The 16,712-nt window shown below is 38.2% G+C and overlaps 2 protein-coding genes across 7 annotated transcripts; one reads left to right on the forward strand and one right to left on the reverse strand.

Moving 5' to 3' along the window:
• Window positions 1–1,073: 1,073 nt before the first annotated feature.
• LOC108664476 lies at window positions 1,074–5,421 on the forward strand. Of its 2 annotated transcripts, none has more exons than XM_018151070.1 (5): window positions 1,074–1,462; window positions 1,836–1,965; window positions 2,807–2,939; window positions 3,522–3,627; window positions 4,452–5,421. In XM_018151070.1, the coding sequence occupies exons 1-5, from the start codon at window positions 1,259–1,261 to the stop codon at window positions 4,566–4,568; spliced, it is 690 nt and encodes a 229-aa protein (XP_018006559.1). In that variant the 5' UTR covers window positions 1,074–1,258; the 3' UTR covers window positions 4,569–5,421. The 2 variants fall into 2 exon arrangements, with proteins under 2 accessions (XP_018006559.1, XP_047741067.1); XM_047885111.1 differs by having other exon boundaries at window positions 1,857–1,965.
• Window positions 5,339–13,970, reverse strand: LOC108664475 (myeloid leukemia factor 2). 5 transcript variants are annotated; one of them, XR_001930365.2, is made up of 9 exons: window positions 13,836–13,970; window positions 12,743–12,977; window positions 12,226–12,312; window positions 11,728–11,793; window positions 10,394–10,589; window positions 9,835–10,222; window positions 8,506–8,819; window positions 8,044–8,444; window positions 6,889–6,950 (listed from the first exon to the last, which is right to left on the reverse strand). XR_001930365.2 is itself a non-coding variant. In XM_018151067.1 (8 exons), the coding sequence occupies exons 1-8, from the start codon at window positions 13,901–13,903 to the stop codon at window positions 6,884–6,886; spliced, it is 1,176 nt and encodes a 391-aa protein (XP_018006556.1). In that variant the 5' UTR covers window positions 13,904–13,970; the 3' UTR covers window positions 5,339–6,883. The 5 variants fall into 5 exon arrangements, 3 of the variants coding, with proteins under 3 accessions (XP_018006556.1, XP_018006557.1, XP_018006558.1); XM_018151067.1 differs by lacking the exon at window positions 8,044–8,444 and having other exon boundaries at window positions 5,339–6,950; window positions 8,751–8,819; XR_001930364.2 differs by having other exon boundaries at window positions 8,044–8,819.
• Between the last annotated feature and the right edge of the window lie 2,742 nt (window positions 13,971–16,712).

Genomic DNA, 16,712 nt, shown 5'->3' on the forward strand with positions numbered 1-16,712 from the left:
TCATATGACTGACTATATCTTATATAATTGGGCAAGCTAAACATTATACCGTAAAATGGGATAACTTAGACCGCTTTTTTTTTAAATGATGCAATTTTTTACTTGCTAAATTAAACTTGAATTGAAACATGCAAAATGCAGGTCTATACTCTAGGTTACCTCATCATAAATTGCTGGCTCCTGCCTCTCATAGTCTTTATGTAATTTCAAAAAAAGTGATGGTCTTTGTTACCCCAGCTCTTGGGGTATCTTAGACTGCGTGGTACAATCAATTATTTTTTTGGTAAAATAACTCCAAATAACTCCTGGTTTTGGTGCATTGTAGTAGAACTCTTCTAGTTACATATGCAAATGACAAACTTGAGGAAAGTGTCATAGTTTGCAAATGGGGGGCGTCACCCCATAATGGGGGAACTGTGACTACCTAATGGCAGCCCTGACGGGGTAATATTGACTGGCTTGGAAATTAAGTTAAAATTACCATATATAAGACTGTAGAGTCTGAAACATAAAGAAAAAACATTAATAGGTTGTCAAACATAAAATATGTTATATATGGTAATTTTATATTAACTTCCAAACCGGTCTATGTTACCCCGTCAGGGCTGACATTAGGTAGTCTAAGTTCCCCCATTTGCAGGCGGCACCCCCCATTTACTAACTATGACACTTTCCTAAAATTTGTCATTTGCATATGTAACTAGAAGAGTTCTACTACAATGCATCAAACCTGGAGTTATTTTACCAAAATATATAAAGATTGGAGGAGGTACTCTGACAGGCTTTAAATAATACCGGTAGTTTTTTTTTTGTGGGTCACAATTTTAATTTTTTAACCTATTAGATATGCAAACTTTTTAAATCTTTCTAGTGTGTTATGTAGCCTCAGTATTAGGCCTTTAATGGCCATTGACAAAATTTTTCTATGTCAAATAGTTTTTGAGTTTTGAGGGTTTTTGTTAAGAAAAGAAAAGTGGTCTAAGTTACCCCGGGAGTCTAAGTTACCCCATTTTATGGTATTTTAGATATTTTCAGCAATTTTATTTAATCTTATGTTGAACTCTTGAGTGTATTTATATTTATATCCACATGCTGTGATGATATTAGATTAAAAATAGAATTAGATGTACGTATCATATGCAGAATTGTGCTTTTATAGTTCTTTTATTTCTTGCTCCTAACATGAAAACTTGAGCGGGAAAGGATCTATCAAAATTTATGATTACCGGCACTTTCTTTACTGCCTGCGTCTGCCTCAATGGTTCAGTACATCATGATGACTCCAATGGATGTTTTGATTTATGCTCATGCCGATGTTGCCAACACACTTAAGCAGTTTGGCTTTGAAGCTCAGAATTACACACCAGCAGATGCTATCGGGGACTCACTAAATCTTCAACCTGGTGCTGAGGATTGCTTCCCTTGGACTGAAGAAGAAGATAAGATTTCCTCAAGTGATGTGGTAAGCATATGGAATATGAAGGACCAAATCTTCTCATCAAGTGCACAATTGTCATTGAATGTGTTTAATTTACTTTATACAATGAAGTATATATTTTTTAGAGAAATCATATTTGTTATCTTTTATAATAGGTATTCTTTTGTAAATATCACATTTTTTTAATATGTGCTATGATTATTCATTCAATGTTTTATAGATTTTTTTAAAAGAATTTATTAAGCAATGTGCCTAGTAAAAATGTATAACTTCTTGGGTCACAGTAAAAAACCCCCTTGGTCAGTTTGTCTTGACATTAGTATTGGCTTCATCATTTGCATTTGAATTTTTTCCCACACTTCACCACTATATATTTCTATACTAATATTTTTGTTAGGTTACAAAAACTGTCAAACAGCTAACCAGATTGCATGAGCTCCGCTCTGAACTTCACGAGGCCAAGAACAAATTGCATCAAGCCAGACTGAGCCAGCAGTCTTCTAACCTGCTCAACATACATAATTTAGGTATTAATCCTTGATTGTAGGTTGCAGCATTAATTTATGTATTAAGACAAAGAGATTCAGCAATTTTATACTAATTTACCATCAAGAATGTTTTACTAATGAGTAATGATTACACGAGTGCTTTCTTAAATGCTCCAATGCTATCTTAAAGTAATTTAAATTACTATAAATACTGTTACAGACTAAAAAACTCATCTTGATGTGGTATGAAGTGAAAACGTCTCTTGGAGGCATAATTATTCACATGAGGTTTCTAATTTATAGAATTTATTTCAACTTAGAATTTTGTATTGACCTTATAAGTTAACACCTAATTTTATTTATTTATAAGTACCTATAATTTATGAAAAATTAATTCTATTTGTTTTGTAGTATACTTTTAGTTTTTCTTGTTATTCTTTTTTTCCATTTCACTTTTATTCAAATTAAGTGAAGTAGGTATTACGACAGCAACCTGCAATGAATGTTTGTTTAAGCCTTGCTATGTACCTACAGTAAAATTTGCGATAGGTACCTTACCTACGTTACTTTCACTCATGTTTGACTGTAACAAAAATCACCAACAGTGTTGATACAGATGCAACACAGATGCAATATAAAAATTGATTCATTGTTTGCTGATTCAATCATTAGTTAAATTTATTTCTTCAGCTAGAAAGTCATTGGTCCATTGATACTTATTAATTCTTAGTTTGTATATAGTATATACCCATACTGTGTACTTGAAAAAACGATAGACTGAGTGCACTTCCTGTTTCTATAAATGTGTTTTGGCTAAATGCAGCACACATTAAATTTGTACGACTTGTGGATCAAAATATCAAGTAGTACTATGTTTCAGAGGAGCGAATCAGCTGGTGTTCTGTAACCATGGACCACTTGGCCAGCCTGAGCAGCAAGAGGGATCTGCTACTGTACTACCTACAGCAGCCCCCTGCTCACTCCTGCCTGACCATGCCACGCAAGCACCACCGGTCAGTTCTCATGGTTTACTGGCAATGAAGAATTCATAATTATTTCTATAAAGAAACTTTTTTCCCAAAAAAGGCTACTCTTTTTGTTGATGAAATGTATGCTCCTAGTGTTAGCACTCATATTCACTGGTAGGTATGTTTCATCATATCTTCATAAAAAATTGTCATTTCACCATATTTTTAGCCTTTTTCCTTTGATGAAAAAAAATTTTAATATCATTTTCATCAAATTAATTCAAGGATTCTATTACTTTAGATATTGCTCTATGTATCTGCAAAGTTTGGTTTTTGCAGATAAATTTGTTACCAAGTGATAGGTATGCTAAGTTTCATAGTAAAATGGAGTAGCTTATACCAGTTTTTAAATTAAATCATCCCTAAATTAGCTCCTGCGTGAAATTTCATGTGAGGCATAATTATTGCATTCATTCATTTTTATTGATCTGATTGGGTTATACTACCTATCATTCTCAGTTTCTGATGCTATCTGGTCTTAATTACAGTTGCACTCAACTGCTGCATATTGATGTGTTGTCGTTAGATTAACATTTTAAATTTAGATTCTTTGCCTGTTTATTTCAGTGAGTTTGAGGAGCTACTACAGGGTTTGTGTCAAATCATCAACAACACGTGCACCAATGCCAGCCTCGTTCAGCGCTGCCCTGACAACTGCTTGCCTTCCACTATAGTGAGATGTCCCCTGGTTCAATATAGTTATGCCTTCACTCACACAGTGGATTATAAGATCCCTCATAAATCATAAAATGTACAAGATCAAATGTCGTGTTTTAACAGTAAAAGAAGATCACATATACAGATCCAAGTAGCGATCCCTTGTTGAGGTAGCGAACTACCAACAGAGCCAAGCCATAACGACCATAAAGACTTTAGCCAATGTACCAGTTACAGCTGCCGCCCACGAGAAACTCAATGAGACTCGCGGCACGATCTGGTACCTTAACCGCCCGAACTATACCGACGAAGATTTACTGACTGAACTGAACCAGTAAGGAATCTACCGCCCAGCCCCTGCGCCTAAAATGGATCAGGCTATAAGCCTTGAAGACGGAAGAGACCAAACATCTTTGACGTAGCTGAAGACCTCACCTCCGGCGCGAAATAGATAGCTATCTGAAGCGCTAGTAAATCTTTTACTACTACTACTACTACTACTACAGATCCAAGTTCGTAAATAATTTAGTTAAATGCAGCGAGTCTCCAGTGCCGGATCGAATCTGGCTTTTTGAGTTTTTTTGATCATATGGCGCGGTGGATTTTGGATTAAATAGCCGTGTCTGCCGAGTAAATCGTGCATCAAAGTATCCTTCCAATTCTAAATCCAGGGATTTTGGTGACGATTAAAAAACAAATATTTATTATAATTTTATTACTTAGATTTTATTATTTATTTATTTTATTATTTAGATTTATTTTTTACATCGAAATCTTAACAAGTCTCCTATGTTTTTTGTTGTACCTGCCTGCATGCGCTATTCTCACTTTTTTTTCTAGGAGAGCTGCGTGAGTGCTTTGTCCCAGCTACACGGGTCTCTGCGGATGCTGCTCATGGACTTATCTTCACTGGAGCAACTTCCCAATTCCCAGAAGAGTGTTCAGGAGAAAAGTTGACACTAACATGCTTGCATAAATCATGGATTTTTGTATAATAGACGAAGCCGATGAGACTTTAAATAGTTAGAACGCTTATTGGATGTGTCAGTTACACCTGATAGCTGAGCTGATTCAGTATTTGCTGTATGTGTTTGACAATATTGTTGATCTGAGGCTTCAGCCCATTAATAGCCATGCTCTTCAGAGTCTGGAAATTTCACGCCCCATTTTTATCGAGCGGTAAATGTCTTGCCAATTCTTGATTGATGTTAAATTGTTTTAAATTCTTACTAGATTCTACTGATATGTTCCTTATCTTTAACGAAAGAAATTGGAAAGGAAACGGATTTTTCAAGAAAGGATGCCATTTACTAATTAAAGTGGTCAAACAGAACAACTATTGTACATCATACAAACGCTTTACTGGTCAAGAAACTGTACTTTAGTTGAGGACTAAAAGGAATAAAATAGGTTGCGGTAGCCTAAGTATCCTTTGGTATGGAGGAAATGCTCGGCCGATCAGAGTATCGACTTGCACAATCCCGGGACATGCACCGATCACAAGAAGTTTTGTAATGCGAAGTTAATAAATTGAACAATATCTGCAATATTTGTTCCTGTGATGCACTGAAATCTGGCATTAAGGTTTCAGAGACGTAACTTGACCGGCAGTCATTGTCACAGTTGAAGATGAAATGCATTCCAGTAAATACAAACTGGCCGCGCTAAAAAAACTCAACCAATTAAACTGCTCTTGGCAACCGATGTGAGGATAAATAAACGCACAAAACGTTCAGAAACTCGTATTACTGTGGCCATATTCATACTTAACTTTCAAGTTGTAACGCAAATCAAATAAAACATTCAAGGACCTTGGATTTCAATCTTCCATCTAAAATAAGGTGTTACTTCAACTCGCTCAAAAAGTATTTCGCTTAAGGTACCGCACCTTCAATGGGTAAAACCATTGTCTCGAAGACGCCGATAGTCAACACCTTTTGACGATCAAAAATATACATAATCACTGCATTGAAAACCTAGTTCGTCTCGTCATACGACGCAAGAGAAGCTTACAGAACTAAATGAACAGATAGTGATCGTGTTAATAACGTTGATGATGTCGCATGGGGGGCATCAATGCACAAGTGAATGGCTAGGTCTTCCATTTCTCGCCTGTACCTAAGAACCTTACAGCGTCACAGCAAATAAAAGAACAAAAAAAAAACTTATTTCAGACTGTATAGTCCGTCGTTATTCGTATTATTCGTAAAATAACAGGAAGCCGTGTATCGTAGCATAACAAGCAAACGTGTATGTAAAACAACCTAACTGCCGCATCGACACACAGGACACAAACCCTGAGCTCGAATCATTATGTTTGATTTTGAGATTCAAAACAAGCTAGAATAGAATAATCAAGTATTCGTACATAATAACTCCGTAAAATAACCATGCAGAACAATAGATTTTAATAATAATAGACAGTTGAATCCAGTTCTCCTACACTTACACATAAAGTATCATGATTAATAATTACGACGCCTTGTATTAATAGGCTTATCGCTGTTACCTAAGTCCTGTCAACCACAGACGTTGAACGTTAATTTCTGATGTCAACAACTCACGACACAGTCATCATATCCACAATCTGGCTCTAAATCTGTATCAATGATGTTTACTTCCCTAGAACTAGCTTTGGCTGAGAAGAGGTCAACGTTAGAATCCAGTTTAACATAAATCAGTAAGGATTTACTTAGTTGAATAATAGTAACCTAGATTTCAAGTTAATGCATTTAGAAGTACACGAAAGAACATACCTATATGACACCCGATAGTGTGTAAGTGCATAAGCTCTCTAATAATTGAGATCCAGGAGCAAAAAAGACACGATAGATTTGCCAGTCTAACGTCTCGAGATTACAAAATTGTCATTATTAGATCGTATTATTTGAATATTATTTATTCAAATAATATTATTTGAAATGCATTTGTATTATTTGAAATAGTATTATTTGAAATGCAAACTATGAAAATTTAGTAGGTCATGGTTTTAGCCGTGTATAGCATGAAATTCATAAAAGAAACTATAATGGAAGAGAAAGAATAGAATTGAGACAGAGAACACATACGAGATGTGGTAGTCAATCATAGGACGAATCTAGAGGATAAACTGATGACAGCAAAATACACAAAATATTAATAAGAAGAGAGGGTCAGCACGGTTAAGAATAAGGAATAAAACAAAAAATATAAATATTTCAGAAATGGCATGAGAATTAAGAAGCAGCAGAGGGGTGGTGAGCACGGGGGGAGGGGAGGTCGGGTGGTGCCGTTCACTGGTCGTAGGGGCCGGCGCGGCGGTGACTCCTAGACGGGTGCGCGCCTCTACCCTCCCGTCCGCTGTACATCAAAGACAACAAATTAGATGACTAATCAAATCAAAAGACAAATTGGAGAAATGTTCCAAAAAGTTCATACGTACTATGGGATGTGTAGCATAATACTCGAGATTGCAATTATAAACATCCATTAGAGAAGTAATTATATGCAACATTATCACTCAATCGTTAAATGGTATGATTACGACTTGCTCAGCAGCACTACAGCACAATCAGTATCGTATGTTATGGTATAGTCTCAGTCGATTCCTGCAGCATGAGCAAAGAGCAGCAAGCTATAAACCGACCACTTAATGCAAGGCAAACGGCAAGCAATAGACGAGAGTGTGGGGAAAAAATGCTAGTAAATCTTGTCGTAAAGGAGAAAACCAAAAACGATATTGAACCTCAAAGCGAATACAAAATTGTTCAAGCGACGTTAATCAAGCATTAATTATGAAACTACATCAGTAGATAGGAAGACAAATTCTGCTCATCAGAAAACATTTGTTACATGAAACGCACGCACGTTACATTCAGGTCGTGAATATAATGTCTTCCTCGTCAAAATATCATCGTAACACTCTATATTGAAGAGAACTGAACTCAAATTCAATGATGTATGTATACATCGATATAAAGTCTACTTTTCATTGCATCATATATATATAAGGCTTGTTTCTATTATCATAATCAACCGTACTAGTAAAACTGAAAAGATACTGCGTAGGATCTTAAAACTCCAAAAAAATTCACTGAGTAATAAGAACATAAATTTCATGCACAAAACCATGAGCATTGTTATCTACAAATAAAAAAACTCTAAACTCAATATTTTTGTACAAACATCACCTGTTGTAGAGGACAGGGGTTTCCAGTGCATGCAATGAATCTAAAATCAATGCCTGAGGAAACTAAAAATATTGATCGATAATCGGGTTAACTTGCAGAAAACAACAATACAATGGTTGCGATAAATTATTATCACAGCCACCACCATCTAAGTTAACTCGAAGATGCAGCAGCAAAAGAAGGCATATATAACACTCGGCCAGGTCAAGAAGCTTGTCACTGCAGCAGCACACTTGGGTGGAGGTGGGGAAACGGCCTCTCACCTGCACTCCACGCAGGGCCCACAGGTACCAGAAGCGTCAGGCAAGAGAGCCTCACGCAATGTCGATATGATGAAGACATTTAGGAGACTTGGTTCCTCATCTCGTGATAAAAAGAGCTCAATTATAGATGCAACAGGCAATGGTTGGTCAATCACTTATACCTTATCAGTTTTTCGTGCAGGTAGATTCGTTTTTTCGAAAATTGTTTGTTGACGTTAGAGCGATCAGAACGCACACAGCAAGCCATGCAGAGTGGAAATTTGTAGACGAGACTCGCAATCAATTGGATTCTAAGATCTGCGATGCCGAGTAAAGAAGAGAGCGCGAAGAAAACCTCGTTGAGAATTGAACACGAGGATCTGCGTTTCCGAGTAAAGAAGAGAGCGCGAAGCGAAGAAAACCTTGCAGAGAATTGAATTCGAAGATCTGCGTTGCCGAGTAAAGAGAGAGCGCGAAGAAAACCTTGCAGAGAATTGAATTCGAAGATCTGCGTTGCCGAGTAAAGAAGAGAGCGCGAAGAAAACCTAGCAAGGAATTATATACAACGATATTCGTTGGCAAGTTAAGGATAGAGGGCGAAGAAAATCTTGCAGGGAATTGACATGCGTTGCCACGCATCACCAAAGCGACACGAGGAAGAGAGAAACAGCGGTGCCGGAGGGGCACGAGTGATTGCAGTCAGTGAGGGCATTGGAGCGGCTCAGTACCTGTTGTAGTGGCGGCCAGAGTAGGAGCTGAGGGGGCGGCCCAGCCCGCTGGTGCGGTACGAGCGGGAGCTGCGGGTATGCCTTGCGTCACACGCAGTCACGGGCTCTTCACATACAGTCACGGGCCTCCACACACTCGCTACACGCATTCACGGGCTTCTCACACTTGCCACACACGGTCACAACACACGCTCTACACAGTCACGGGCTCCACACAGTCACGGGCTCCACACAGTCACGGGTTGCATTCACCCATCACATGCTATTTCCATACGTCAACATTGTCCTCAACGAGATTCTATTGAATCATACTGAAGCATCCTACACTCCAACCTGCACGTGAGGACCACTGACGTCTCTCTGTACTCACACATCGATTTTAAAATCAAAGCACATCATAGAACATCCCATAATATGATATAAACAAACTAAGACTGACTGATTCATGCAATCCCAAATAAATTCTACGCAGATACCTACTCCATAGCTTGACAATAAATGAACAAACAGTACATCAGATAAAATCATGCAATGAAGCTAACCGTTCAGCCGCGTGCATCGAAGCCAAGTAGAGAAATGTGCTAAGCGCCTTGTAATGACACGGCATTCAAATTATAATATAATAAATAAAATACAATAAAAACGTTTTCTCCAGGTACAAGTGCAGCTACGGAGCATATTTAAGCTACGTCAAGAACAATGCCTCTAGAATCATCTACTACTGGATTAAAAACATTAGAGTCTTTTAGAACATTTTCCAATTGACGAATTCATGAGGAATTTTTTAGACCATTGAGGTACACTTACATTGGAGCATCAGCTTAAATACTGATTTGAAACCATCAATTCATGGATTTCATGAGGGTTGAGGATTTAAATTCCAGTTGGTTGGGCGATAAACCAGCTTACTATTAGACAAATACGGGATTGATAAGTCAAGAGGCATTGATGCATTGAAAGATTTTTAGCGAGCCTCAAGCTTAAATACGGCATACATGAAGATGCCTCGGAAGTATAGCAATCGATATAATATAAAAAGTAGGACCCAAAAGAAAGGCAAGAACTACACTGTAAAACAGCAGACCTGACGGAGGGCATGTATGAGCTGGGGCGCGTGTAGCTGGTAGGGGCCGGAGTGTAGCTGGTGTTGGGGCGGTGATACTCGAAGCGCTCTCCACTCAAGCGGTCCGAGGGCCGACGGTCAAAGTTCGATACGTCGATGCCAGACTTGCGGCCGATGGGCACGCGCTCTAGGTTGTAGCGGTCGCTGGTGTCGTGGCCTCGAGTCTCACTGAAGTCCACGTGGCGGTCCGTGCCTGGGCGAGAGGTCGCGGTCGCCGGTGGAGCCTCGATAGCGAGGGGCGTGACGGCACGTCGGCTGCCCCCCACGCGCCCCGACTCTATAGCTGCGCGACGCTGAACGCCGCTGCTGGCCACACGACGGAATTCGCGTTCAAACTCGTCTGCCTCACCTGAAATTACGAATCATGTTTTAAATTACTTCTTGGGCATTGAAAATAATTAACAGCATCAACCTAGTTAAATAAAGGGATATGCCATTTCTAGGTCTCTTTTAAGACATGAGCTCAATATTTAATAGTATACCATCTGATACTATGCTTCTTCAACATAAATTCGCGTACTCTCATCTAGGTTGAGAAGTTCCTCGTTCTCTTCTTCGCCGTCGCGGTTCTGCTCTCTTTCGACGATACGGGCGCGCTCGCCGATGTGGTGGCCGATGGCGAGCTTGCGTGTGCCAGAGGAGGTGTCCACCACAGAGCGCTGTGTCTCACGCACACCACCAGGGCCTCCGCGCACCGTTGAACTTTCTTGGTAAACCTGACACAATCAGGGCAATTGTCACAAGGTCAAGATTGTTTCATTAACGTAGTTGATGTTTCTGTGTAGCAGTAGGTGTACATAACACATACACATTAACACGTTGACTACAATTGCTTCATCTTGTGCTATTATTTCATTTTTGTCTTTTTTTAAGCAGGGTTGCCAGACGGTCATTTTTTCTGGACAAATTCCGTGATTTAGTTTTTCTCAATTGCGTTGGCCGGCTAAAATTTATGATAGGGGTACTTCCTAATTAAATTCTAAATACTGCAAAAAGAAAATAAATGGAATTTTTATAGCGGAACCTACAAATAAACTAGTATACATTGAATTATCGGCCTTTTTTGGCCTTTTTGTTCTCGGATTTGGCCAATTTTAGGCAACCTGAATTATGTACCACTACCTCCTGGAGAAATACATTTTGTGGTACGCATATGTACCAATACGTAGTCAACGTGTTAATGTGTATGTATTGCTTCATCAATAAAATCAACAGACAGATGGCACACAAACAGGTCAATGTGCCGTACTGTCTTGCTGCATCAATATAAACAACTGAGTTTGCAAAATATGTCACATTTCATCCATGTACTGATATTTTCAACTTGTAATCGAATCAGAAATATGCTCAGCTTGCAAAAGTTATCAAAAAGACTGAAAAAGTAAGAGGTTATGAGTTTGAGTTAGTAACCAATTCATTCTTGTCCACTGAACAATGTAATTCTTGCATTTTAAGACAATCTCAAACAAACAGGCATACTAATTTGCATGCGCCTTTAACTGCCAGGTAAAACCAATCATCAAGATTATTTTTTTAGTTTTTACTTTTTTTTTTCAGAGAAAACCTCGACAAAAACTCGTTAATGGGATAAGTTGGAGCACTCACAACACTCCCAATATAATTTTTATTGCAGTAGGATTCATTTTAAAAAGCTCATAAGGCACCTCTACCACCACATGATGCCTCAGCAGCATTAGATGAACCACAACAACAAGTTAGTGAAAGCTCACCTCACAAAGTAAACTTCAATTGAATCAAGCACTGCATAAGAAATAAGGTAAACACACAGGGAATATATTTGAGGGTATATTGGCAAGGATGCAATGGAAAATTAATTCAGAGACACAATCCAACCTTGCCACGACCACCCACAAAACGCGTCACGTTGCGAGCACCATCACTCTTGTTTGCCATCTTGATCTGGCAATGTTTGATATTAATAAGAGCTGAATTTTCTAGTATCATAAACCTCTTCCAGTATGCATGGCATTTATATTTCATGCAACAGCAAATCATTTGCAAAGACCCTCCAGGAAAAGAGATGGTTAACTAAAAGATTCCAATATAACCTGAAGATAATGAAACAATCTACTCATTCAGCTTCCCTGCACTTCAAAAATGAACAATAGATGACCAGGTGCCCCATCAAATTCACTCAAGTATATACATGTAGTGGCCAAAGTAGACATAGTGGCCTATTTCTTGTCTATGATTGGCGGGATTAACTTGAAAAACCATCAGTAATTGGCTAATGGGGTTACAAAATCATAATTATTTTTGATATTATGGCCCTATGACAGAATTACAAAGAATCTGGCACAGGCATACATCATCAAAATATGTTGGACATACCTGTGGCTTGCCATCCGGCCCCATGGTCATGGACATGACTGAAGAGCTGCTGAACACCTGCGTGTTGCTCTCACCTTGCACATGCTCCTGCCAGCAGACATACAAGTTTGTAACCCTCTCATTAATACAGACAAAATCAGAGTCTCCATTTAATTCAAGTTATAAATAAAATAAATTAAATAGAGCAGTTAAAAATGAAAGTAAAGCTCATTAAATTCCCATGCTTTCATCTATTGAATGATCTCAATTTCTGATCAGTTTCAATTTGATGGAAAATTAAGAGATTATAGAGAAAAATCATGAATTCCAAGAAAATCACAGTAAAAATTAGGATGAACTTGTGCCATTTGAATTATGTGAAAGGGAATTGAATTGCAGATGCTGACATTCAAAACTTTCCCAAAGTTGGAATTTAGCTGAAAAATGGATACATTTTCATTCACATTGGTTAAATTCTTTCTAAATTTAATAAAGATCATCCAACATGAATCATTTTCACATTTTCTAACATTCTCACCATATTAGCCATGAGGTTATTCATCATGGACATAGGGTTGGCCATGAGGCTGAGTGAATTCATGTTGTTCATGTGGCTTCCCATGACGGGTAAATGATATTGTTGCTGCTGTGGCTGTCTCATCATTCCCATCATTGGGCCACTCATCATAGACCCAAATGGGTCACCACCAAAGGGCGACCTCATCATAGAGGACATCATGGAATCCATCTGCCGCATCATTCCAGATGCCGATCTGAAACAAGTCGTTTGGGGAGATTTACTTGCATTGATATTAATCAATAACTTCAAAAATGTTCTACTAATGTGTTGTACTATTTTTACTTTGAGTGGATTTTTGGTAATTTAATTTAATTTTTATAAGTCAACTGCCTATATAAGGATGCTAAATTCACACACAAAGTTGCTTTTCTGACTAAACATTGTGCAGATACAACCAGCAGCAGGCTCCACAGACTTAGGTGACAGACATAGCTGTTGGCTGGCAAGTTGTTAAATAACTGTGAGTCACAAAGTGTGTCACTATACTACAACTTCTGTTTGAAAGAGTCAACAGTCTATAAGCAACAGCCACAATTTAAAAAGACATTCATACAGCCAATGTATATGCTATGGTTATACATGTGTCTTAGCCTCTTAGGAGTGAGACATTTCAAGAGATAACAAGACATTTAACAATTATAAAAACAGTGCCTGGCAGTTTAAGCATCCAAGTATTAAGCACTGTGCAACAGTTATCATTGGAAAAGTTATCAGCACATTCTGATCATGATCTTGTATTAATAAAATAACTTCAACAGTGAAGACAAGGACAACAGTGTCATTCTGAAATACCCTAGTTGAAAAATAAATGGTCAGGCCACCCATGAATATTAGAAGTCCAATGAGTAGACCAGCATTTTGGAATTCTAGGATAGTGCATAAAGCTTGTAATTTTTAGGTCAATACCAACACCCAGAAATTCTAAGCATAGCAGGATCCAATTTCGACCAACAAATATTGATATTGAAGAATCATATTATAATTTCTATAACTACCTAATGGAATGGAACAAACTGTTTTTTAAGTGTTACTAAAATTACTTCATGCTCACCCAAAAAATGGATCCTCTTCAAAGCCTCCAGTGCCTCCCATTAAGCCTAAGGCACTAAACAAAGACATTATTTAATAATTTGTCTTGACTTGCTAATTTAGTTGTTGAATAAAAGTCAATCCCTTGCCAATATCTGAAAAATAGTATTTGTTATACACAAGCTAATAGAGAGATTACCAAATAGCGAATCTCAAAAACTAGAACTCTAAAATGTAATAATAACTATAATATATCACCAAACTCCAAATAAATTTAGGGTAAACGCGGTATATTCCGACATCGTGGGTAATTCCGTCACCTCTCCAGCTTTTCCTTTATATTAAGCTTTGTTTTAGTTCCATGCATTTGTTGATGGTTGAAATGGTGACGTCATACATTTGCGCATCAAAATACTGCCAAAACACTAGGTCTTAGGGTCGGATTGTTCATCGAAATTTTACAAAAAGCTCTTAGGTTGGGTTAAGTCAGCCAAGTTCCTTTTTTTAGATAGCATTTTGATCTAAAAGGAACCTGGGCGAACCAACCCAACCTGCAAGTTGGCGTTAGGTTGTGATCTCTCGATGTGGCAATGTATCTCCAGATTTATGGACAAAGAAGACGAAAATGTTACCCGTTGCAGTGCAACGGGTAACATTTCCCATAGGCCTCTTGGGGAAAGGCCCGTGGTATATAAATTAAAGCCTTAACGAGCCTAAGCTGAAACCTCCTGGGTGGTGCGGAATAGCAGCCTATATCGTAACCTAACCTAACCTAACCTAACCTAGCGCGATTTTAGGGTTTTACATAGGTTTACAGTCATTCCCAGATTGATTTAGTTCAAAAATGTTTTCCGATTTTTCACCGATTTCGCAGATTTTAGGCATTTTTAGCGCGATTTTTGGGTCGGAAAAAAATCGGTTTTCCGATGCCGACCGCCAAAAATGGATTTCAGATTCGTAATCTACACCCCAAAAAACATATAATTAAAAAAAAAAACACCCTTTTTTTTGGATGTAGTTAATCTGCAATAATACCTTTATGATACTTTACTGGTCTACTTATAGGACTCAAAAATGGACTTGAGGGAGAGTCTAAAAAACTCTTTGCTTTGCCACTATGGAGTCACATGAAGCCAACAGAACTTACATAATGCAAACGTTTTTTTTATAGTTTTTCATTTATCGATGCGTCCTTAATGTGTCGGAATATACCGCGTTTACCCTAGTTTTATTAGCATACAAAATACAAATTGCATTTCTAGCAGGTAAAATTATGTTTCCCCATCAATTAAAATGATCATCAAATACTTTTAATAGAAGAAGTCCTAGAATGGAAAACATCTACGATCTACCTTCAAGGCCATCAGTCATGAATGATAATGACCAGACTAGACTAGTGCTTCCCTAAATGACTTTTCCAACATGGCTAAAGCTTTTCCTAGTTTCCAGTTTCCACAGTTGCATCACTTGCATGAAATAAAATGCAAATGTGAAGTTGTGAACCTGATCATCAATGATTCTTGAAGTTTTGTTGAAGCATGAAGGCAAAAATTATTTATGTGTTATGCACCTAGCTATTTGCTATTGCCAATAACTCATACTGACAGTCTGACAGTGACACAGGTCACAGGCTCACAGCATTGAGAGTCTGTCACAGCCTCATAGGTAACCATTGCACCTGAAACTCTGAGTCAGTCAGGGACCAGGGTCAGTGAGTATTGAAATTAGAAATGTCATGCGTTTGTTCGGCCACTTCTGAATTGTGAGTTCTGCACGAGTGAACACTGCACACGGCACCGTCTGCACGGGACGGGACATCGTCACATCATCTGCATCATAGTGGCAAAGCAGAGAGTTTTTAGACTCTTCCTCAAGTTCATTTTTGAGTCCTATAAGTAGACCAGTAAAGTATCTTGGATACCAGAATTATCATACATAAGAAATTTTTTGAAATCTTGAGTAAATGAGGAAATTAAAAATGAACTGATTCTAAAAACTTACTGGTTTGCCACTATGATCTGCATCTCCATGAAAATCATTTTGCACGGGACAATCCTATGAATAAAATATTCACGCGATCGATCAATCACGTATTTGTTAGCTAAAATTATTTGTCTCAAAGACCGTGAAAAACGACATAAAGGATAACACGCAACAAACAAATTTAGACACTCTCCGCAACCACCATTCTTCACCGAATCCAGACTAAGACTAAGACTGTACATTAGTGATAAGCGGCGGTCAGGTCATATGGTCACGCAGTTTTCACATAAAATAAGTTACCAGCTGATCCGTGACGAATGGAAACTTCGAGTTTCTCATTTCGTAACCATGTGTCGTAGAGGTTGCTCAGTATAATTTTCTTGTAGGATTAAATTTAATAATAAGAAAAAAACATGAACATATCATTTAATGATATGGATAACTTTGATAATAAGTCACCTAGCAGGCAATGCAGACGACTCCCGAATATTCTGGAAACTTTCTAGGACATGTTTTCATGATTAAATTTCTGCTCGCTCCTCGACTAGTGACAAACAAATTTGAAGGTGCAACAAAAAAAGACAACAAACAGCTAGTTGAAATTTGATTTGAAGTGTGTTCCAGAGTCAGTTATTGTTTAAAATACAGAACAATCCCAGTGCCCGGTGATTAAAGTTCCTGAGTACCAAGATTGGAGCAGAGAGGTGCGGGTTCTATCCCAGCTCTGTGCGCCAGTTTCTGGTCAGAATCGTGTCAGTATTAATGGGTCCGTATCAGACTGGACTTCAGTGCGCAGCAGCGTGCCACAAGGAAACGTTCTCGGGCCTATTCTATTCGTTGCGTTTATAAACGATCTGCCAGAAGCTGGGTCTAGCGTTTGCTCGATGTATGCTGACGACACAAAAATTTATAATAC

The sequence above is a fragment of the Hyalella azteca genome, unplaced genomic scaffold (genome assembly GCF_000764305.2).
Source record: "Hyalella azteca isolate HAZT.00-mixed unplaced genomic scaffold, Hazt_2.0.2 contig16941, whole genome shotgun sequence".
NCBI lineage: Eukaryota > Metazoa > Arthropoda > Malacostraca > Amphipoda > Hyalellidae > Hyalella > Hyalella azteca.

Excerpts from the sequence above, each read along its gene's own strand:
- LOC108664476 (XM_018151070.1), top strand. The coding sequence starts at position 1,259 with ATGGTTCAGTACATCATGATGACTCCAATGGATGTTTTGATTTATGCT. Across the intron at positions 1,966-2,806 it reads GCTCAACATACATAATTTAG|AGGAGCGAATCAGCTGGTGT; the intron begins GTATTAATCCTT and ends ACTATGTTTCAG. Across the intron at positions 3,628-4,451 it reads ACTGCTTGCCTTCCACTATA|GAGAGCTGCGTGAGTGCTTT; the intron begins GTGAGATGTCCC and ends TTTTTTTTCTAG.
- LOC108664475 (XM_018151067.1), bottom strand. The coding sequence starts at position 13,903 with ATGTCTTTGTTTAGTGCCTTAGGCTTAATGGGAGGCACTGGAGGCTTT. Across the intron at positions 12,978-13,835 it reads GAAGAGGATCCATTTTTTGG|ATCGGCATCTGGAATGATGC; the intron begins GTGAGCATGAAG and ends GACTTGTTTCAG. Across the intron at positions 10,223-10,393 it reads ACTTCTCAACCTAGATGAGA|GTGAGGCAGACGAGTTTGAA; the intron begins GTACGCGAATTT and ends TCGTAATTTCAG.